Source organism: Bison bison, unplaced genomic scaffold, assembly GCF_000754665.1.
Source record: "Bison bison bison isolate TAMUID 2011002044 unplaced genomic scaffold, Bison_UMD1.0 scf7180017864379, whole genome shotgun sequence".
Classification (NCBI taxonomy): domain Eukaryota; kingdom Metazoa; phylum Chordata; class Mammalia; order Artiodactyla; family Bovidae; genus Bison; species Bison bison.
Window position 1 is genome coordinate 9658965 of NW_011494951.1, and position 22615 is coordinate 9681579.

General features: G+C 45.1%; 1 protein-coding gene across 2 annotated transcripts in view; it reads left to right on the plus strand.

Annotated features, from left to right (window-relative positions):
- The window catches only part of CD38 (CD38 molecule), a 54855-nt gene extending 34006 nt beyond the window's left edge, over positions 1-20849 (plus strand). Inside the window, exons 3-8 of one of the 2 annotated variants that reach the window (XM_010857293.1) lie at positions 2109-2241; positions 10453-10538; positions 12968-13041; positions 15115-15201; positions 15868-15954; positions 19427-20849. In XM_010857293.1, the coding sequence (XP_010855595.1) occupies positions 2109-2241; positions 10453-10538; positions 12968-13041; positions 15115-15201; positions 15868-15954; positions 19427-19454 (495 nt within the window). In that variant the 3' untranslated portion in view covers positions 19455-20849. Of the gene's footprint in view, positions 1-2108; positions 2242-10452; positions 10539-12967; positions 13042-15114; positions 15396-15867; positions 15955-19426 lie in introns of those variants that run through there. The other variant, XM_010857292.1, reaches the window with a different exon arrangement.
- Positions 20850-22615: the final 1766 nt, after the last annotated feature.

Below are 22615 nucleotides of genomic sequence, written 5' to 3' on the forward strand. Positions count from 1 at the left end.
GCCTTATCCTGTTAGGTTTTCACTGTGAACCTGTGAAATAGGCAGGTTAGGCACCAGTATCTCCATTTAACCAGAAAGAATACCGAGACTTCATGAGTTGGGGGACCAGTGATGACTGAGTTTGATGGTCTTGAGAGTGCTCAGCTTAAATGTACAGGGTTCAAGATTTAGAGCCAGACAGGCCTGAATTTTAATACACTAATTATACTGGAAAAGGTCTCTAACGGAGTGCATCTTTTCTTTTTGAAAAACTTTATTTAATTTTAGGATAATTACAGTATTGTGATGGTTTGTGCCATAAATCAATATGACTCGGTCATAGGTATACTTGTGTCCCCTCCATCGTAAACCCCCCGCACCCATGGAGTGCATCTTTTCTACAATCGGCGTTTAAGGTGAAAATTCAGTGTGCCCCAAATCATCTTCATGTAGCCCTGAAGCCTTAAAGCCACAAATTACAGCGTCTCCTCCCATTGCTAGAGCTGCGGTCACTGTGGCACTCTGGCTGGCACAACACGCACGAGGCCTTTCACAGAGTAGATTAGCACCCAGGAGACGCTGGCTGAATTAGTGACGGGGCCACTGACAGGGACAAGCACTTGGCCTGCATTGTCTCCTTTCATCTCAGCGTCTCAGAGCTTCCTCACCATCATTATGGATGGTGGCTAAGAGGTCAAGAATCCACCTGCCAATGCAAGAGAGGTAAGAGACCAGGGTCTCAGTGCAGGAGATGTAAGAGACCAAGGTCTGATCCCTGGGTTGGGAAGACCCCCTGGAGGAAGGCATGGCAAGTGTTGGTCAGTCAGTCATGTCCAATTCTTTGTGACCCCATGGACTGTAGCCCACCAGGCTCCTCTGTCCATGGGATTCTTCAGGCAAGAATACAGGAGTGGGTTGCCATTCCCTTCTCCAGGGGATCTTCCTGACCCAGGGATCAAACCCGGGTCTCCTGCATCACAGGTGCACTTGTTACCATCTGAGCCACCAAGGAAGCCCCTAAGGCATGGCTGCCCACTCCAGTATTCTTGCCTGGAGAATCCCATGGACAGAGGAGCCTGGTGGACTACAGTCCACGGGGTCACAAAAAGTCAGATACGACTGAAGCGACTAAGTGCACACACACCATTTTACGGATGGGGAATGCGAGGCTTAGAGATACTTTAGTCGCCGGAGGTCAGAGAGCTAGTGAGCAGTGATGTTGGGTTTTATAAAGGCAGTGAGACTCCAGGGCCTGGCTGCAAAGTGCACCCTCCACTGCCTCCTACTGAGAACAAACAGATTCATCGAACAGAAGAAGGTTCTGACATTGAACTTTACAAGCGTCCCTGACAGAGTTCACTGTGTTCTTTTCCTTTGTTTGTAAGGGGCTAGGGGAGATTTGAGGGGGAAATCGGGGATTGTAGAGCTCTTTAAGAACCAACGAACACTTCTCCCAGAAAATGGCATGTAGAAAAAATTGTTTTGCCAAGAACTTTAGGAATTTGGAACTTCTTAATGCCTTCCCCAGATGTGTTTGGAGCTTTAAAAATTCTAAGATTTTTAAAACTTTTTTATTTATTTAACTTTGGCTGAACTTTTAAATTTATTTTATTTTTATTTATTTGATTTTGGGTCTTTGTTGCTGAGCTCAGGCTTTTCTCTAGTGCAGTGACTTTTCTTGTTGCAGAGCAGGGAGTCTGGGAGGTGCGGGCTTTAGTAGTCGTGATTCACGGGCTTCATTGTCCCTTGACGTGTGGGATCTTCCCACATCGGGGATCAGACCTGTGTCCCCGGTGTTGGCAGGCAGTTTCTTAACCATTGGACCAGCAGGGAAGTCCTATTATAAGATACCGATTAGTGGCTTTCAGGCTTTTTTCCTGCAGTCCAGAAAAACCACTTCACTTTACATTGTGACCTAGAGAACACACACACACACATGCACACGCACACACGCATACATATGCGCCCTCTCACTCACACACAGAAATTGATGATGCCCGCTGTCCTTATAGAGGTGATTTACGTGATGTTTCCCATGTTTTCTTTAATTTATAAAAGATGCAGATTTGGTGTTTTTATTCAACTTAGTAAGTTGATCTCAATAATAGATTGTGTTTATTCTTTCCTAGCAAGTCTTCTGGAGCAAAACGAAGGAGCTGGCTCATGAATACGCGAAAAGGCGGCGCCTGATGACTCTGGAGGACACGCTGCTGGGTTACCTTGCGGATGGCCTCAGGTGGTGTGGAGAGCCAGGCTCTTCTGGTGAGATCTGGGGCCGCGTGGGGTGGCCCTGGGGAAGTGCAGGGCACAGGAGCCTGGTGCTCTGTGAGTGCTCCTTGGGCCGATGGAAGACAGCATTCTGTAGGCCAGTTCATGTTTTCTAGGAAAAAAAAATGACTTCAGGATTTGGGACTGTCCAAGCTTCCTGATTCTCTCCTTCCTGAGGGAAGGTGTAGCCTGCTTTGGAATGGTTGGTGGTCTGCTTTCTCTAAGGGCATCATTCAGGACCAAAGAATTCTTGGGCAGGAGGAGCCTCCAAGAGAACCAGGCAGAAGTCCTTGATTTGCAGAACAGCCCCCAGGGGCCACGTGCTGGGCTTCTCTGTCTCGGGCTGTGTGCAGCTCTGCCAGAGATGAGAGGTCCCTTTATTTCCTAGAAAGACTGAAAACACCTCCTTGTGGGAAGGTATTTCTGCCGAGAAAGTCTGACTGTGCTTTGACTTCTTTTTCTCCTTCTCTTTTTATTTATAATGTGGCCATTTTTACTTTATATCATTTTATTCTTTTACTTTATATATTTTGTTCTTAATATTATTGCTTTTTATTTACAAAAAAAAAACACAACTTAGTGTGGTGGCTTCTTCAGCCCAGATGTGGGCTATTTCCAAATACAAAAAGGATGCACTCTTTTAAAAAAAAAATGATTTTTTTAATGTATTTATTTTTGGCTGTGCTGAGTCTCTGTTGCTGTGCAGGCTTTTTCCCTCGTTGGGGCACATGGGGGCTACTCTCTAGTTGCCGTGTGCAGGCCTCTCGTTGCCATGCCTTCTGCCGTTGCGATCACGGGCTCCTGGGCGCATGGGCTTCCATGGTTGGGGTCCATGGGCTTAGTTGCTCCTTGGCATGTGGGATCTTCTTGGATCGGGCATAGACCCATATCTCCTGCATTGGGGGGTGGATTCTTCACCACTGAGCCACCAGGGAAAAAGTCGGCTTAAAGTTCAACATTCAGAAAACTAAAATCATGGCACCTGGTCCCATCACTTCAAGGCAAATAGATGGGGAAAGAGTGGAAACAGTGACAGACTTTATTTTGGGGGGGGCCTCCAAAATCACTGCAGATGGTGACTTCAGCCATGAAATTAAAAGAGATTTACTCCTTGGAAGAAAAGTTACGACCAACCTAGACAGCATATTAAAAAGCAGAGACATTATTTTGCCAACAAAGGTCTGTCTAGTCAAAGCTGTGGTTTTTCCAGTAGTTGTGTATGGGTGTGAGACTTGGACCATAAAGAAAGCTGAGTGCCGAAGAACTGATGCTTTTGAACTGTGGTTTTGGGGAAGACTCTTGAGAGTCCCTTGGACTGCAAGGAGACCCATCCAGTTCATCCTAAAGGAAATCAGTCCTGAATATTCATTGGAAGGACTGACATTAAAGCTGAAACTCCAATAGCTTGGCCGCCTGATGCAGAGAACTGACTCATTTGAAAAGACCTCGATCTGGGAATGACGGAAGGCGAGAGGAGAAGGGGAAGACAGAGGATGAGATGGTTGGATGGCATCACCGACTCAATTGGCATGAGTTTGAGTAAACTCCAGCCGTTGGTGATGGACAGGAAGGCCTGGCGTGCCGCAGTCCACGGGGTCACAAAGAGTCGGACACCACTGAGCGACTGAACTGAACTGGACTGAGCCACCAGGGAAGCTCCTCCAGTTTTTGAAATTGAAGTATCGTTGATTTACAGGGTTCTGCTGGTTTCTGCCGTACAGCAAAGTGACTCATTTAAACTCACATGTGCACTCTTTTCCATTCTGATTGATCCCGGGAGACTGAGTGTGGCCCCCTGTGCTACACTGTAGGACCTTGTTGTTTGCCTAGCTTTGATTTTAAGGCTCAGCATATTTGCGTATTTAATGGTGGACATTTCTATTCCTGTTGTTAACTGACAGCTCATATGTATTAATCCTTTTATTGGGATGTTTATTGCTTTCTTAAAGAAGTTCGATATATGTCAACAGTGATTGCTACTATTTATTGGGACTTACAATAGTCCCAGTCATTGCTCTATGTGCTGTATGAATATTTGCTCATTTAATCCTTCAGGACTCCTGCGATGATCCCATTGTATAGATGAGAAGTCTGAGGCCCAGGGCTGCAGAGTGAGTTGTCAGCTAGTGAGTGGTAGAGCTGGAGAAGACCGAGGATTACTGGCTGAAGGATCTGTATTCTTAACCACGTGACATCCTGCCTGTTTTCTGTCACATATCTGTTTTTCTCAGCTTCTGTTTTTCTTTTAATACTGTTTATATTCTGTGTTTTGTCTACAGAAAGGCAGGGAAGTCTGTCAACCCTGTCCCATCTGGCTACTGGGTTGCCTGTTTTGCTGAGGTTTTCCTCAGGCGAGATTGAAGTCGTCTATATTTTCATCTAGTGTTTTTATTTTGTAATTTTCAATTCATTTTTAATCTAGACTTTCCATCCAGAAATATGACATATAAATATGTGTCTCCATTTTTTTTTCTTTTTGGCTATCTTCCAGTTTTTGCCATATTTCTTGCTTTCCTTTTAAAATTTCCTTTATTGCAAGTTGGGCTTCCCAGCAGCACTAGTGGTAAAGAGTCCACCTGCTTCAGCTTTTGATGGTCATTCATTTAATCCTTTTAGCTTTTAAATGTGTTTCCTTAAAACTTTTTAGCTTTTTTTTTTTTTTTCAATTTACCACTTCAATTCTTTCTTAAAGTTAAAGGTATACAAACATCCACTTCTCATCCATTTACCATTTAGAGTTCTTTATTACTGCTTTCTTTTCAGTTAAATCCCATATAGGTCATTTTATTTTGTCAGCTTCCTCTTTGGCCTCAGTTTTTACTGATTTTAACCTCTTCCCCTTATTTTGTTTGCTGTCTTTCCATTCCTAAATTTATGTTTCATTGTTCTACAGTCTGGTTTAAATACTTTTTCCTTATTTTTTGCTACATTAATTCTGCCTTGTTGGTTTGGTTTATTATGAAAATGGTAGGCTGCAGTCCACGGGGTCGCTAAGAGTCGGACACGACTGAAGTAACTTAGCAGCAGCAGCAGCAGCAGTTTCCATTGTAACCTTTTAATTCCTTTTTTTTAAAAAAACTTCTACTTGGAGAAGGAGGTGGCGACCCACTCCGGTGCTCTTGCCTGGAAAATCCCATGGACAGAGTGGCCTGCGTCCATGGGGTCGCAGAGTTGGACACCATTGAGCAACTTAACTTTCACTTTACTGTGGTATAATTTTCACACCATGAAATTCAGCTGCTTCCAACGTGCAATTCAGTAATTTCTAATAAATCCATCACCAAAATCCAAAAAAAAAAAAAAAAAAAACTTCTAAAAAAAAAAACCTTCTTACTCTGACTTTTAGGTACTTGATTTCTCTTTATTGTAAAATTTCTCTCGCTTTCTTTTTCCGTATGACTTTAAACTTTTATCTAATGAGCAGGTGGCAAGGGGGAGAGATCCTTGTGGGCAGGAGGTAGGTGACAAACTCAGGAACTTCTCTCTGGATATGGTTGTGAAGATAAAAAAGCTTTATGTTCATGAAACCCTATGAACAGGGGCACAGTTGTAGCACCTTACAAAATGTATGTTCACTTCATTATCATCAACATTTCTGCCTCTATTAGAGATGATTCAAATTTATCTTTCGACTCCACAGGATTTATTTACATCTGTACGTGGAAAAGGTTTTGTTCTCATTTGTGTTATTTTGTTTTTAATGCATTTAATTATTATGGAAACCCTCAGGATTACTTCCTGGAAGGTTTCTGATCTAGAGCTTTATTTTCTGTCATTGGCAGTCAAGCCCACATCTGTAGTTACGTTATTTTCCTGAGGCTGCCGTAATGAGGAACCACGTTTTTGTTGTTGTTCAGTCACTAAGTCATGTCCAGCTCTTTGTGTCCCCATGGACTGAAGCACACCAGGCTCCTCTGTCCTCTACTATCTCCCAGAGCTTGCTCAAATCCATGTTCATTGAGCATGTCCGGTGATGCCATCCAACCGTCTCATCCTCTGCTGCTCCCTTCTCCTCCTGCCTCCAAACTTTCTAGCATCTGGGTCTTTTCTAATGAGTCAGTTCTTCACGTCAGGTGGCCAAATTATTTGAGCTTCAGCACCAGTCCTTCCAATGAATATTCAGGACTGATTTCCTTTAGGATTGACTGGTTTGATCTCCCTTCAGTCCAAGGGATTCTCAAGAGTCTTCTCCCAGCACCACAATTCAAAAGCATCAATTCTTCAGCACTCAGCCTTCTTTATAGCGCAACTCTCACACCCATACATGACCACTGGAAAAAAACCATAGCTTTGACTAAATAGACCTTTGTCAGCAAAGTCATGTCTCTGCTTTTTAATATGCTGTCTAGGTTTGTCATAGTTTTCCTTCCAAGGAGCTAAAGTCTATTAATTTTATCTTTGCATTTGCTCTCTGCAGTGATTTAGGAGCCCAAGAAAATAAAGTCTGTCACTGTTTCCACTTTTCCCCCTTCTATTTGCCATGAAGTGATGGGACCAGATGCCATGATCTTAGTTTTTTGAAAATTGAGATTCATGCCAGCTTTTTCACTCTCCTCTTTCACCCTCATCTAGAGGCTCTTTAGTTCCTCTTCACTTTCTGCCATTAAGAGTGGTATTATCTGCATGTTTGAGGTTGCTGATATTTCTCCTGGCAGGTGGCTCAGTGATAAAGAACCGGCCTGCTAATGCAGGAGATGAGAGTTTGATCCTTGGGTCAGGAAGATCCCCTGGAGGAGGGCATGGAAACCCACTCCAGTATTATTGCTGAGAAAATCCCATGGACAGAGGGGCCTGGCAGGCTGCATTTCACAGAGTCACAAAGAGTCTGACACAACTGAGCGACTGAGCACACACACACACACACACACATACACACACACACACACAATCTCGATTCCAGCTTGATTCATACAGAGTTTCTTATGATGTACTCTGAATATAAATTAAATAAGTAGGGTGAAAATATACAGTCCTGTCATACTCCTTCCCCAATTTGGAACCATTGTTCCATGTCCTGCATACAGTTTCTTAGGAGACAGGTAAGGTGGTCTGATATTCCCATCTCTCTGAGAATTTTCCAGTTTGGCATGTCCACACGGTCAAAGGCTTTAGCGTAGTCAAGGAAGGAGAAGTAGGTGTTTTTCTGGAACTCCCTTGCTTTCTCTATGATCTAATGAATGTGGCATCAAACAATATAAATTTATTTTCTCACACCTCTAGAGGCTAGAAGTCCTCGATCAAAGTGTCGGCTGGGCTGTGCTCTGTCTGAAGGTTCCAGGGGGAGAGACTCTGATTCTTCCAGCTTCTGGTGTTTGCTGGAAAACCTTGCTCATGGATACATCACTCCACCCTCTGACTCCATCCCCACTTGGCTGTCTTATTCCTGTGCGTCTCCACAGCGTCTTCTCCCTGTGTTTGTCTCTGTAACCAAACCTCCCTTCTCATAAGGACCTCAGTCTTATGGGACCAGGACCCACCCAACCTAGCGGTCTCATTTTAAAAAATTAATTATTTTAATTGAAGTAGCAGTCTCATTGTGACTTGATTACATCTGCAAACACCCTTCAACACATCTTTTGGGGGGTACACGAGTCAACCTATAATGAGAGGGGAGCAGAAAGGTGGGTGTTTTTGTAGGGTCCGCTGTGCACATACCTGCAGAGGAGACAGGCGGCTGCTATGTGCCTGACTTCTGGGGCACGAGAAAGGGTTCTGGGCTCTCTCCACACCCCCAGGACCTGCTTGCTGGTGCAAAGCCGTGGTGACACCATGCCACATTGTGGCTTCACTCTCATTCTGCCCTCCGCTGCCATGCCCAATCAGTCCCCACCTAGTCATTTACCTGGCATTCATCCTTTCCTTCCTGTGTCTGTTACCACTGCCTGAATCCAGCTCACTAACATCCTCTCCTTTACTGCTGGACAGACTGCTTACCCCTGACCCCTTTAGGTCAGCCTCCATCTGGCCATCCCAATGGGATTGCTTCTGTCTCGTACCTAAAACCCAAACAGCTCTCTTTGCCTCTAAGATAAAGTCTGAATTCTGTCTTTCATACACCTGATCATCAGTCCAGCCCCTCCCCATCCCTTCTGCTCTGCCAAAATCATTCTAAATCCCACGCCTGTGCACTGCTCTCTCCACATGGAGCCCCTTTCTCTAGCTCATCTGTCTGAAGACTCTTATTCATCCTTCAAAACCAAGTTCAACATCACCTTCCCTCCTGCTGCTGCATACCACCCCCAACCCAAATTGACTTTTCTCTGATTTATTTGATTATAGCAGATCACCAGGGCCTCTGAAGGCAGAACTTTTATCTAATTCATCTCTCTGTCTCCAGGACATAATACTCAATAAATGCTTGTGTAGTCAAATGCATTGGATAAAGAAAATGTGATATACACATACACAAAATGGGATATTATTCAGCCTTTGAAAACACAAAGTCCCATTATTTGTGACAATACGATGAAGCTGGAGGGTATTGTGCTAAGTGAAATAAACCAGACAGAAAAAGACAGATATAGCATGGTATCAGTTATAAGGGGAATCTTTAAAAAAAAAAAAAGGAATTCATAGAAACAGACTACATAAGTGGTTTCCAGGGGTTGGAAAGTGGAGGAAATAGGGAAAGAAGGGTAAAATTTTTCATGTATTAGACAGATAAGATCTGAGAATTTAATGTGTAACGTGGCGCCCATAATTGTTAACTCCATATTATATAATAGAAATTTGATGAGACAGTAGGACTTCAAGGAAAGTGAAAGTCGCTCAGTCATGTCCAACTCTTTGTGACCCCATGGACTATACAGTCTGTGGAATTCTCCAGGCCAGAATACTGGAGCGGGTAGCTGTGCCCTTCTCCAGGAGATCTTCTCAATCCAGGAATCGAACCAGGGTTTCCTGCATTGGGGTGGATTCTTTACCTGCTGAGCCACCACAGAAGCCATCAGTTCAGTTCAGTCGCTCATTTGTGTCCAACTCTTTGTGACCTCATGAACCACAGCACACCAGGCCTCCCTGTCCATCACCAACTCCCAGAATCCACCCAAACCCATGTCCATTGAGTCCGTGATACCATCCAACTATCTCATCCTCTGCTGTGTCCTTCTCCTCTTGCTCTCAATCTTTCCCAGCATCAGGGTCTTTTCAAATGAGTCAGCTCTTTGCATCAGGTGGCCAAAGTATTGGAGTTTCAGCTTCAACATCAGTCCTTCCAGTGAAAACCCAGGACTGATCTCCTTTAGGATGGACTGGTTGGATCTCCTTGCAGTCCAAGGAACTCTCAAGAGTCTTCTTCAACACCACAGTTCAAAAGCATCAATTCTTCTGCACTCAGCTTTTGCCATAAGGACTTCAAAGTTCTCATCCAAAAAAAAAAAAAGAATGTGAGGTGATGGATGCACTAATTAACCTGATGGGGGAGAATCTTTCCACAATATGTATGCATATCAAATCATTATATATACCCTTTATATATATATATATTATACCCTTTAGGTAGTTTACAATTTTATTTGTCAATTATTTGTTGTTGCAGCTGTTCAGTTGCTAAGTCGTGTCTTTGCGACCCAATACAGTGCAGCTTACCAGGCTTCCCTGTCCTGCACTGTCTCCCAGAGTTTGCTCAAATTCATGTTCATCGAGTCAGTCATGCTGGCTAACCAGCTCATCCTCTGCTATACCTCAATAAAAAGCAATACAAATAAATGTCTGTGTTAAAGCAGGTGTCCTTGGTAGAAGTAGCACAGAAACTGCGTGTTCCTGCATTATGTCTGTGGTTCCTCGCTGACAGCTGAGCCTGCCTGGATGTGGTGTGTGTAGGAAGACTCTGAGGGTATCTGAGCCTAAGGATGTGGGGATGAAAGCGGTGAGGGAGGAAATGATCTCAAATTCTTCCTGGAACTGGAAATTCTACTGGGGGCTTGTCTGTGTCAGATGAGGTTTTGCTGCAGTTTCCCAGAATGATGACTCAAAGCTTGTCACTGTGCTCCTGTCTGGGGTGTGGAGGGTAAGCTGAGGACTTGGAAGGGATTCAGGGGTCCCTTAGTTAAATTGGGTCGAGAGGTGTCCATTCTCCGCCCTCCATCTTGGCAGTGATGCCACAGAAAGTGGCTCCACTGTGATCCGACAGCCCACAAAGAGCAGAGATGAATTACGCCTTTTCTCTTCCACTTTAAGTACTTTTCTGCAAACCATGTCTTTTAGATTTGAACGTTTGGTCTTGTCCAGACTGGAGGAAAGACTGCAGAACCAACTATCTTTCTGTATTCTGGGAAGTGCTGTCTGAAAGGGTAAGAACCAGGGTGGGATGGGGGCAGAATGGGAAGGAGTTTCTAGAGGGAGGGGATATATGTATATTTGTGGCTGGTTCATGTTTTTTGGACTTCCCTGGTAGCTCAGACGGTTAAGTGTCTGCCTGCAATGTGGGAGACCTGGGTTCAATCCCTGGGTTGGGAAGATCCCCTGGAGAAGGAAATGGCAACCCATTCCAGTCCTCTTGCCTAGACAATTCCATGGATGGAGGAGCCTGGTGGGCTACAGTCCATGGGATCGCAGAGTCAGACACGACTGAGCGACTTCACTGGTACTGGCATGTTGTGCTGTGTGAAACCTACCCAACATTGTAAAGCAGTTATCCTCCAGTTAAAAATATTAAAATAAAATAATCCACTTTATGAAGAAAAACAAACAAAAGGATAAGTACCACACAGGAAATTCTAGAATTTGGAGACTAGAGAGCTTAGGAGGTCATCCGGTCGGTGGTTGGTTTTAATTCACTTGGAGAAGGGAGCATCCCAGATCCTTTTAGAAACAAGTTTAGGGTTTTTAGAAAAAAGTTTAGGGTTCTTTCCTGAGAAAAATGTTCGTAAGCACGTGCCAAAAGATTTTCACATGTACTTTGTGGCCATTCATGGAAGGTCTCAGGCTGTAGATGAAGATTCCCTGCTTCTGCCTTTTTTTGGAGCTTTGGCTGCCAGGCGCCTCTGGCTTGGTTGAATCCTCTGATCCAGGTATTGGCCCATCTTAGATTCCTGGAACTGTCTTAATAATCTACATTTGCAGATCATTCACTGTGTGCTAGGTGTAGTCCTCAGGATTTTATGTGGATGAAAATCATGCATCTTCGCAAGAACTCTGTGAAGCAGGCACCTTGAGTATCATACCCATTTTACAGATGACAAAATGGAGGTGCAGGTAGATAAGCATCCCACTAAAGAGACGCAGCAAGTGGCAAACGTGAGTGTTTTTTCCAAGGTGTCTGACTCCCAAGCCAGAATTCACGATGGGAAATACCATCTTCCTCTCTGTCTATATATTTCTGGCCTCACTCTAAGCTGCTTTTGTGCTTATTTTTAAAATACTTTTATTGATTGATTTATTTTTGGCCATTCTGGGTCGTCGTTGCTGCACCCAGGCTTTCTCTAGTTGCAGTGTGAGGACTTCTCACTGGTGTGGCTTCTTTTGTTGGGGAGCACAGACTCTGGCCTCAGGGGCTTCAGAAGTTGTGGTGCATGGGTTTCATTGCTCTGCAGCATGTGGGATCTTCCCAGACCAGGGATCGAACCTGTGTCTCCTACACTGATAGGCAGATTATTAACCACTGGACCACCACGTCAGCCCTGTCCTGGCCTTTCTGTGTGCACCTGCCCCAATCCCTACCAGGCGAAATCCTATTCATCCTCTAGCACTTGGTTCTGGTCCTCCTCTGTTGTGCCTTTGCTGGTTCCTCGCTGCTCTCCATCACAGGGTGTTTGGGCATCTTGCTCTCCTTCCCTGTTCTCCGTCCATGGACTTTCCTTGGGCGCCCACTCTGGACAGTGCCCTGGCTGCAAGGCTCCAGCGCTGTGGAGGTGGGTGGGACGGCCAGGCTCACAACTCTTAGTCCCAGGGTCTAAACCCACGTTAAACTCATCATCACAATGCCCTAGAGCTGGATAATGTGAGAAGAGGATGCAAAGATAGTCCCAGGGGCCTGGGTGGGCCTCCTGGAAGAAATAGTATATTGCATAGTGTTTTAATTTTGTACTAGCATATAGCTGATTAACAAACAATGTTGTCACAGTTTCTGGTGAACAGTGAAGGGACTCAGCCATGCATATACATGTATCCATTCTCCCCTCCCTAGATCACATACTTTTGCTCATCTTATTTTCCCCAGCATCTAGCGAAGATTCCAGCTGAATCTTTGTTGCATGGAGAACTAAAACCCCATGTTCAAAAATATCCACTTGTTCATTCATTCTCCATTCCTCAGTATGCCCATGCATCCTTCAGGGCCGCCGTCTGTCACAGTTCCTTTCTCCTTGGCATTTTCTGTTGTCTTTCTTCCTTTCTTACTGCTGAAAGGTCTGCTTCCGCTGAATAAGAGGTATGGTGTCTACAGTGCGTGGTGTTAGGAAAGCAGTGCTACCGTCCTTCTCTGGCAATGATGCTGTTCTTACTCATCTGGACTTCTGCCTTCTGAACCGCCAACTTAGCAGCGATGAAGCTGAACTTCCATTGTTCAGACACAGATTGGAACAATGGCTTCCAGAGGTCTGGAGGGAAGCATATGCCCTCCAGTAATTTGGGGTAAACATTACTTAGACCTCACCTGTCCGAGGTAGAACCCTATGGGCAGCTGCTCTTTCACCAGCTGATGTTAAGAGCTGTTGGGGATGGACCTGCTGGGGACAGGCATTAAGTCTGCAAGCTGAGGAATGGTGTTTCTGTTTTTAAGTTTGCAGAAAGTGCCTGTAATACAGTCCGGGTGGTGCTCAATGGATCGTTGGAGAACGCCTTTGATAGCATGAGGTACTTGTCTCTTTGCCTCCGGTGGGTTAGGGCTAACACAGTCTCCTACTGGCTCTTTCGCCTTTAGAAGAATATACTTTTCATGTCGACCTTCAGGACTGAAGATGTGGGCTACAAAAGGTAAAGTGTTGTATTCTATGGTGAGATTTTGTCTTTCTAAGTCAACACTTTTGTCCAGTTTCTCCGTTGTTTAAAATTCTCTAAAGGTCCTTGCACGGGGTCCAATGCTTCCTCTTAGCTTTTTGAGGCCTGCTCACTCTCCTGTAGAGCTTCCCAGGTGGCTCAGTGGTGAAGAATCTGCCTGCCAGTGCAGGAGACACAGGAGACATGGGTTCAATTCCTGGGTTGGGAAGATCCCCTGGAAGAGGAAATGGCCACCCACTCCAGGATTCTTGCCTGGAGAATCCCATGGACAGAGGAGCCTGGCGAGCTACAGTCCATGGGGCCACAAAGGGTTGGACTCAACTGGCTGAGCATGCCCGCTCTCTCTCTCCTAACACCCAGTCCTGCCCATTTCCCTTTTGCTCACCCTGTTTCCCCACATGACCTGTCCCCTCCTTCCTTCTGCCTGTCTAAAGTCTTCTTGTCCACAAACATCTGCCCAGGACTCCTGTCTCCTTCCTGGACAGTATGGATCCCAGTGAATCTGCTGCTGAGAACAGCAGGAGCTCTGCCATGCCTTTGGCCTGCATTCCATCTTTGCAGGCAGTGTCAGCAGTTTATTGTCATGGTTAAAAGCAGGGACTCCAGAGGTCATGACATCTTACCTGGGTGACCTTAGTAGGGCCCCTCTAGTCTCTGTGTACCTGAGGAGGTGCTGGTGATGTGAAGATGGACTGGAAGGGTGTATGAAAAATGCTGAGCCACATGCCAGACAGAGGAAGTGCTGGTTGAGTACCTCCTTTCGCCCACACCAGTGACTCTGGTCTCACCCTTGCTTTCCTTCGCTGACCCCCTTCTGCACTTACAGGTTCTTCCACATTGCTTACCTTTCCAGTCTTGCTTCCCCAACCTTTCCCTGGATAAGGGTGATTGAGATGAGGGAACATATATTAATGTGCCCCAGGGGCTTCCCAGGTGGCTCAGCAGTAAAGAATCTGCCTGCCAATGCAGGAGATGTGAGTTTGATCCCTGAGTTGGGAAGATCCCCTGGAGAAGGAAATGGTAACCCGCTCCAGGGTATTCCTCTCCATGGGCAGAGGAGCCTGGTAGGCTACAGTCCATGGGTCACAAGAGCGGGAATAACTGAGTGACTAACGTGCCACTGCCGGGCACTCCAGATGCCCCAGATGGATTTTCCTTCTTTCCTCTTTTTTTTTTTTTTTAAATATTTATTTGGCTACGTCCTGTCTTAGTTGCAGTTGCCCGCATGGCATGCGGGATCTTAGTTCCCCAACCAAGGTTTGAACCCAAGTCTCCTGCACTGCAAGCAGATTCTTAACCACTGGATCACCAGAAAAGCCCCCTCTTGTCCTCTGTTAATGTTTGAGTCCACCAGGGAGCCTTTGTCCTCTTGTCTTCTTCTGACCCCAACCTTTCGGGCTTTTGGGTGCAAGTGTGAACAGTCCAGAATTTTGTAATCTGATATTAGGGGCCCAAGTACTTGTAACAGGAGTGGGGGAGCCTAATGAGGAGAGCTTAGGGCTGGGGTCAGAACAGGACATAGGGGTCTTTCAACGACACGCTTCTCAAGCTCACTGTGCGTGGGGATCACCTAAGAATTGTTGGGCTGCTGGCTCTGATTCAGCAGGTGGCGGTGGGCAGAGATTCTGCAATTCTAATGAGTTCCTTACCTTGGTCTAAGCGAGTGTAAGAGAATTGTATCTTCTTGAAATAGCAAGTGTGTAAAGAATCAGCATCAATGCACAGATGAAGACCCTTATTTTGAGAATCTTACTTATTTGAGGTCATCCTGAATAAGTAAAGGTGGCTGATTCTGATGCAAATCATGGGTCACTTCCAAACGGTAGGTTCTAACCAGTGACACCCGGCCCGATGACTTTTCACAGGGGCTGTGGGTGCTCCAACAATTCAGTCTGGGGTTAACAATGTTCTGTGTCTCTTCTCTCTTAGCATATTTGGACGAGTGGAAGCCCCTAACTTGAGGCCACAGGTTGAACTAGAGGCTTGGCTGGGAAATGACACTGGAAAAACTCCCAGGTATGTGTTACTACTCTGTACTCCTGTATATTCTCAGGCTTATTTCAGGAATCAGCCCATGAAAGAATCCACAGTCACAGGGATGAATGCGCTGAGAAAAGACTGGCTCAGGAAATGAATGGGGCCTTACTCTACCTTTACCCTATCCCAACATAGCTCAGCTGGTAAAGAATCCGCTCAGCAGGAGGCCCAGGTTCAATTCCCGGGTTGCGAAGTTCCGCTGGAGAAGGGATAGGCTACACACTCCAGTATTCTTGGGCTTCCCTGGTGGCTCAGCTGGTAAAGAATCCGCCTGCAGTGTGGGAGACCTGGGTTTGATCCCTGGGTTGGGAAGATCCCCTAGAGAAAGGAAAGGCCACCCACTCCAGTATTCTGGCCTGGAGAATTCCATGGACTAAGTCCATGGGGTGGCAAAGAGTCGGACACGACTGAGCGACTTTCACTCACTCAACAGTCTCTTAATTGTATCTCCGTGGTAGGTCTCTACCTAGTTCACACCTTTGACTCTGCTGCGGACCTGTGAGCTCTCTGAAGCTCCCTCCACTTCACGTCTTCATCCAATAGCCTCGCCCAGGGCCCGCCTCCTGGAAAAAACCAAGCGACTCCAAGGAAATGCTTGTGAGCTCTTGTTATTTTAACACTTTCTTTTTTTTTATTTCCCTCCAGTGACTCATGCTCTGGCTCCTCTATAAGGAAACTGAAGTCCATCTTAGATGGAAGAAATGTCAAATTTAGATGCATGGATAATCTCAGGTAACTGATGCTTTCCCGCCATGTGCAGACGCTCTTCCCTTGGGCCTTGACGGCGGTCTGGGTGGTGACCTTCAGTGAACTCTGCCCCTCTCCCAGCTTAGCCGAGAAACCATTTCCAGCCAGTGGCCTTCTGATGTTCCCCCGCCCTGGTCCTCATCCTTCCCCACGCAACTCTAGCAGTGATTTGCTTCTAAAGGTGCCCCAGGTTTGAGGGCATCTTTCCTGCTTTCCCATGTGAGAAGCGTGACCCAGAGCTCCTGACTTTCAGGGGTGTAGAAGCACATTTTGCCAAAAGCAAAGGATTTATAAAAGCCTTGTGACTTGCCGTATCTTGCAGGTGAGGTTTCTTTGGTTGGGTTTCAGCTGTAGATGCCTAACACTTTGTGGCTTACATACAGACACAAACAGCTCAGCTCACACCCAGGTCAGCTCCGTGGGTGCCTAGCTCCTCTAGACACCAACACTCAGATCTGCTCAGGGAGGCTTTAAGCAGACACTCACAACAGACAGGAGGCCTGACTTCAAGCCTCCACATTTATTCTCCTTAAAGCCCACCGCCCTTTCCAGGCTTCAATCCATCATCTATAACACTGGAATGGACTGGGTGATTTCTAAGACTTCCTAGCTTGGCCCCCTTGACCCTTGATTTAGAGGGTAGAGGGTAGAGCAGCAGCTGCAGCCATAATCTCAAATCATAAAGAGCAAGCTTTATGGTTTTCTAATTTAAAAAATGTAGAATCCTAAAACTGTTTACCCATAACACATATTCACTGGAGAAAAGTTTAAATTACAGATAGATATATATTTTTATTTTTTTTCCTGGTTTTCAAAAATTTTAGTTATTTGTTTATTTTTGACCGTGCTAGTCTTCGTTGCCGTGTGGGCTTGTCTCGAGCTGTGGTGTGCGGGCTTCACACTGCAGTGTCTTCTCTTGCTGTGGCTCCCAGGCCCTAGGGTGTGCAGGGCTCAGCAGTTGGCGACATGAGGACTTATTTGCTCCACGGCATGTGGGATCTTCCCAGACCTGGGATCGAACCCATGTCCCCTGCATTGGCAAATGGATTCTTATCCACTGTACCACCAGGGAAGCCCCAAGTATATGTTTTTTAAAATCACCTGCGACTCTGTTATCATAACTGAGACCCCTCACTATTTTTAAGATGGGTAGTCAATATTTAACTCCAGGCAGAGATCTGTGCCAAAGCATCTTTGGAAATTTTCCCGTGTATGACAGATAGATGCAGGACAGACAGTTCCTGTCGAATAGACGCAGAGAGAAACACTTTCTCAAAGAATGTTGAAGCTGAAATGCTTCCCATCACTTCCCTGTCACCACCCTTTCCCACCAACCATGTCAGAAAGGCAGGGGGACAGATTCAAGGAACATTCGCTGAAGCCTTTGTCTCTCCAATGACCTGAATTCCCCATCAGCCAGCTGGCTTCTCTCTGGAAACTGCCAGAAAATAACACAAGCTTTCTATAGTGGTTAGGTGGGAAAACAGAACAAAGGAACAGCCACAGAGGAGACATGGCAGACATCTGACCAGTCTGAGTTACTCAAAGATCTTTTGCATTGAGAGAATGGAATACGAAAACCCAAGACAAGATTAGGGAATGTAAGTGAGTCATTCACAAAACGCTTTTAATCTCTTTCTTACATTAGCCATTCACCTTTCTTTTTTTTTTTTCATGAAGAGCCCAAACTGTAGGTTCTGGGTGAGCTCACTCATCCTTCACCTTGCAAAAATAACTAAGTATACCTTCCCACCTGGACTTGTGGACTGGCCTGCATAGGAGGCCAGCACCTGTCACTCAAGCATCACTTCATGTGACCTTAAACTTGGGGACCATATTTGAAATCACTGCTGGTTTGCTCCAACCATGAGGTCATGATATATTCAGCATAACCAGACCCTCAGGGTCCCCTGTTGTATCTAACAGTTCCCTATTGTATCGAACTGTTGTATCTAACAATTTGATGACTTTGCAAGAAACTTGCTTGTCTCTGCTGCTGCTGCTGCTAAGTCGCTTCAGTCGTGTCTGACTCTGTGCGACCCCATAGACGGCAGCCCACCAGGCTCCTCCGTCCCTGGGATTCTCCAAGCAAGAATACTGGAGTGGGTTGCCATTTCCTTCTCCAATGCGTGAAAGTGAAAAGTGAAAGTGAAGTCGCTCAGTATGTCTGACTCTTAGCGACCCCATGGACTGCAGCCTATCAAGCTCCTCCGTCCATGGGATTTTCCAGGCAAGAGTACTGGAGTGGGGTGCCATTGCTTGTCTCTAGGGGAGCTCAAAGTGAATGTCATGGATATAGATGTCGACTGTAGACTCCTTCCATAGCATTATTTCCTTGAGGATGAGGATACTTTTCCCACCTAGAATGTATTCATGTGGGTTTTCTGGGTGGTGCTAGTGATAAAGAACCCACCTACTAGTGCAAGAGACATAAGAGATGAGGGTCCAACCCCTGGGTCAGGAAGATCCCCTGGAGTAGGAAATGGCAACCCACTCCAGTATTCTTGTCTGGAATATTCCAGACAAGAATGGACAGAGGAGTCTGGTAGGCTATAAGACATGGGGTCTCAAAGAGTCAGACACGACTGAGTGCGCACATACACACACACACACACACGTGTATTCACGTGGGGGATCCCAGATCACAATGTTGATGAGGATGGATGACTCTACTTAGAGCCAATGTGCCCAGCTGGTCACGACAGAGGGCTAGAGATGAGCCTGAGATGGTCCATCCTAGAATCCCAGGGATGCTGCTAGCTACCTCTAAGGCTCTCTCTCTTTCTTGACTCACATTTAACAAAATCAGATTTGACTGCAATTTAAGGAACCACTTTACCTCCACTAGACAACCCCCTCCACTATGTGCCAGCCACTCCCATTGAACTCCGTTGCTTTGTGATTTGATTTTTACGAAAACTACAGTCATTCACCTGCTGATACTGTAGGAGGTATTCTGTGCAAAAAATCGGGGTCCCCTTGCTGATGGCAACCAGCCCTCTTCTAGAGTCTTTGACCTCTTGCTGCCTGATGCTTTGACCCAACACTTCCTCAGGAAGTTTTTGAAGAAGAGAAAACCAATTCTCAATGGAAATATGGGGTCTCTCCTCTTTGGTTGCTGCTTCTGCTGTTTCTTGACCATCAGCTGAGGTTCACAGCAGCTATCTGTGACATGTGTGAGCCAGACAGTTGTTCCTGTCTCCACATATTATCATCAAACATCAGTTATCTATTTCTATGGCTTTGCACATGGAATGAAGCTACACTGGGCTGTAGTTTCAGTCATCCTCTCTGGGACTTAACCTTTCTCGGCATTGTCACTGCCGCAGAAGGGACTTGTGTGGGTGCTAAGTGGTCCGTGCATACTTTTGCTGTTAATGAAGGGTCTTCTTTCATTGGCGAGTTGACCAAGGGGTGTATCGTACTGCTTCTTGACCTTTTTTCTTTCTCATCATAGCCGTGACCAGTTTCTTCAAAGATCCTGAGGATTCATCTTGCAGATGAGTCAGTCAGCATGGCTGAGCCCTGGCAGTGCAGATCAACACACACGATTCAGGAGACATGCTGGTGGAAAGTTGGGACTTTGGGGGAAACTTTCGTCATAAAATTAACACCAGAGATGGAAACCTTTTCCTCCGGGATCTTAAAATAACTTATGCTATTGACATAGTTTTTATCTTGATCTAATAGTCAAGAAAAATTCAGTTCAGTTCAGTCGCTCAGTCATGTCTGACTCTTTGCGACCCCATGAATCACAGCACACCAATTACTGTATAAAGTTAGAGTAGAAATTTTATATAGTTTTTTATTTTATTTTTCACACGATTCTTTTATATTGCTAATATGTTGGTAACATCCTCTCTGTTGAAGAATGACCTCTCCAAACTGTTGGCTGGTCAAGAAAAATAAATGCCCAGACTTTTCAGCAAAGGTCACATATCAAAATGAATGCCGCTATGCCAAGATATATTTTTGTATCTTTCCTACAGATAAACTACAGATGCTGTGGTTATGGGTCATGTTACATTCTGTAGGGTGTAAGTTACTCCTGTGCTTGGTGTTTTATCTCTAATCCTTCCAACAGCCCTGTGAGGTTGATATTACTATCCTCCAGTTCAGAAAGTTTATATAATTTCCTAAAAGTCATACGTTTAGGTCAAGGTAGAGAATGAATTTGAACTCGACTTTATTTCAAAAATTCATGTGCTTGCCCTTTCTAGGCAGATAATACTAGATTGATAGTCCTTATGTTCTCTTCTAATGAATGTACGTGGGATTAAATTGAATACAATAGAATCTGAAACGTGATTTTTCGGGATGGCTTCGAAACAGGTACAGTTTTTCATCCTCTCCCTTGCTTCTCCTCATCTCCATGTCTTATCAGGAGTCAGTTAAAATGTATTTATTTGTTCTTGATGCTGACAGTTTATTTCTCACTGGAATTTTACTTGATTAGTCTTGCTTGGGAATGATCATTTTTACTACTCTTAAAGAACCAACATTTAACTTTGTTGATTTTCTCATTCTACTTATTTAGGTTTTACTTTTCTCTGTATTATTAGAGATAGAGAGATTCTAATTTCTTTGCGTTTCCTTATGCAGCTTCTTAAGATGGAAGTTGAAATCACTGAGTTTGCAGTACTCAAACTCTGCATTTTAGTACGATAATTTTTCTTCTGAGTGCTGCTTTAGCTGTCGCTCTTAAAATTTTTGATATGTCTCTTTTCCTCATAATTTACAAATATTTTCTGATTGAATTGTTATTTCAAAACGCGTTACTTAAGTTTTAAACATCTGGATATTTTCTAGTTCTTTGTTGTTCTTGTCAAAACATAAGATGCATTGAGTGGAGAATGAATAAACTCATTTGGAAACCCTTCTGGGAGCCCAGTAGGTTTGTTGAAAACAGCATACATTTTGGAGTCAGACGTTTCTGGGTCCATATTTTGGCATCACTCTGTGCTTTAGAATGAAATACCTGATCTCTCTGAACTTCAGCTTCTTTGTCACTTAAATAAGGATTATAAATGTACCCTCATCAAAGTGTGGTGAAAAGTAAAGAAGATGACAGAAAATGACAGTCTGACACAGTGAGTCATATGTAAGAAATCACCAGGACATAGTAGCCTCCCCTCTGCCTGCCGTTCAACTGACAATCCAGTTCCCGTCGGGAGTCCTTACAGCTACAGCCACTGCCATGAGAGCAGGGATTCTTCACCAGCCCATTCTCCACTTTCTCGTGGGATGTGGTCTTGGCTGGACATGAAAATACATGCAAGGGACCAGTTCTGGTTAAAGTTCAATCTTGCCTCCTGCCTACCCGCAGAACGTCTTCAGAAATAGGTCCCTGCTAATCCACTGGGTAACCCAGCTGTCTTTCTTCTCAAGACTCGGCCTTCTTGTTGGGCTAGCTTGCTGAGTTCCGGATCCTTTAATGTACCTTCCTTGTTTACCAGGATACCCCATGAGGTGGCTCCCTGTGTCAGGAAAATTTTGTCCTTAACATCTCCTTTAAGTGATGAAATGGATAGAGTAAAAATCAGTTTGTGAGAATCTTCCCCTCAAGAAGACTCATTTGAGTGCTTAAGGTCAAAGCTGGTGGAGACCAAAGAGGAGGCTGGTCCCCAGCAGGAGCAGGTCCCCTGCTGCAGAGCGCCCCGAGGACCCTGGAGGTGGCTGGGGGCTGAGGTGCTACCTGCTCCTTACACCACCTTTGAGTCTCCGTTACCGTGATGTTTCGTCCGTGACTCCGCTCTCCCTGTAGTTCTGATTTTGCATCTTTGCCATTGACCATGCATCATGGGCCTTCCCTGGTGACTCAGCTGGCAAAGAATCCACATGCAATGCAGGAGATGCTGGTTTGATCCCTGGCTTGGGACGATCCCCTGGAGGAGGAAATGGCAATGCACTCCTGTATTCTTCCCTGGAAAATCCCACGGACAGAGGAGCCTGGAGGGCTACAATCCACAGGGTCAAAAGAGTCAGATATGACTCAGTGACTAAATCATGTGTCTCTAGCCCTAAGGACTTTTTCTGTAAGTAGATCTTCTATATCCCTCTTCTTGTAAGTGACATCTCTACCAAATTACTGATTGCTCAGCAAACCTCATATTTTACTCGTAAACCTGCTATGCCTTGTCTCCCCACTTCATTCCTGTGTGCTCTAGAAAAATCCTGTTACTATCTCAAATTTTACACACCACCATATTCACCCAAAGGCTCTGGGAATGAACTATAACCTCATTTCCCTTTTCCAGCTCCTCAAGGATCACTGTTTTCCTTCTGTAATGGTTTATGACCTGATAACATTTGAGGCACACTTTCAAATACAGTTCTGATCATTGAAAGGATACACGTATGCACACGTGTGTATATGTATATATGTGCACACACGCTTTTCTCAGTTCATAGGGATGCTGCATTTAGTAGGTCTTTCTTAGTCCCATTTGTGTTGACCTGTTTCGCACCACATCTGTGTCTCTTATATACTTGGCAGACAAAGCCAAGTATATATCAAATATTTTGGCAAAAAACATTCTTTTCGGCTCGACAACTTTCTGTGCCTTTTAACTCTCGTTGGAAACAAACTCACCCAAGCCTGCACACTCCCTGCTGGAAGAGGTGCCTTAGGAGCCGTGCTGACTGA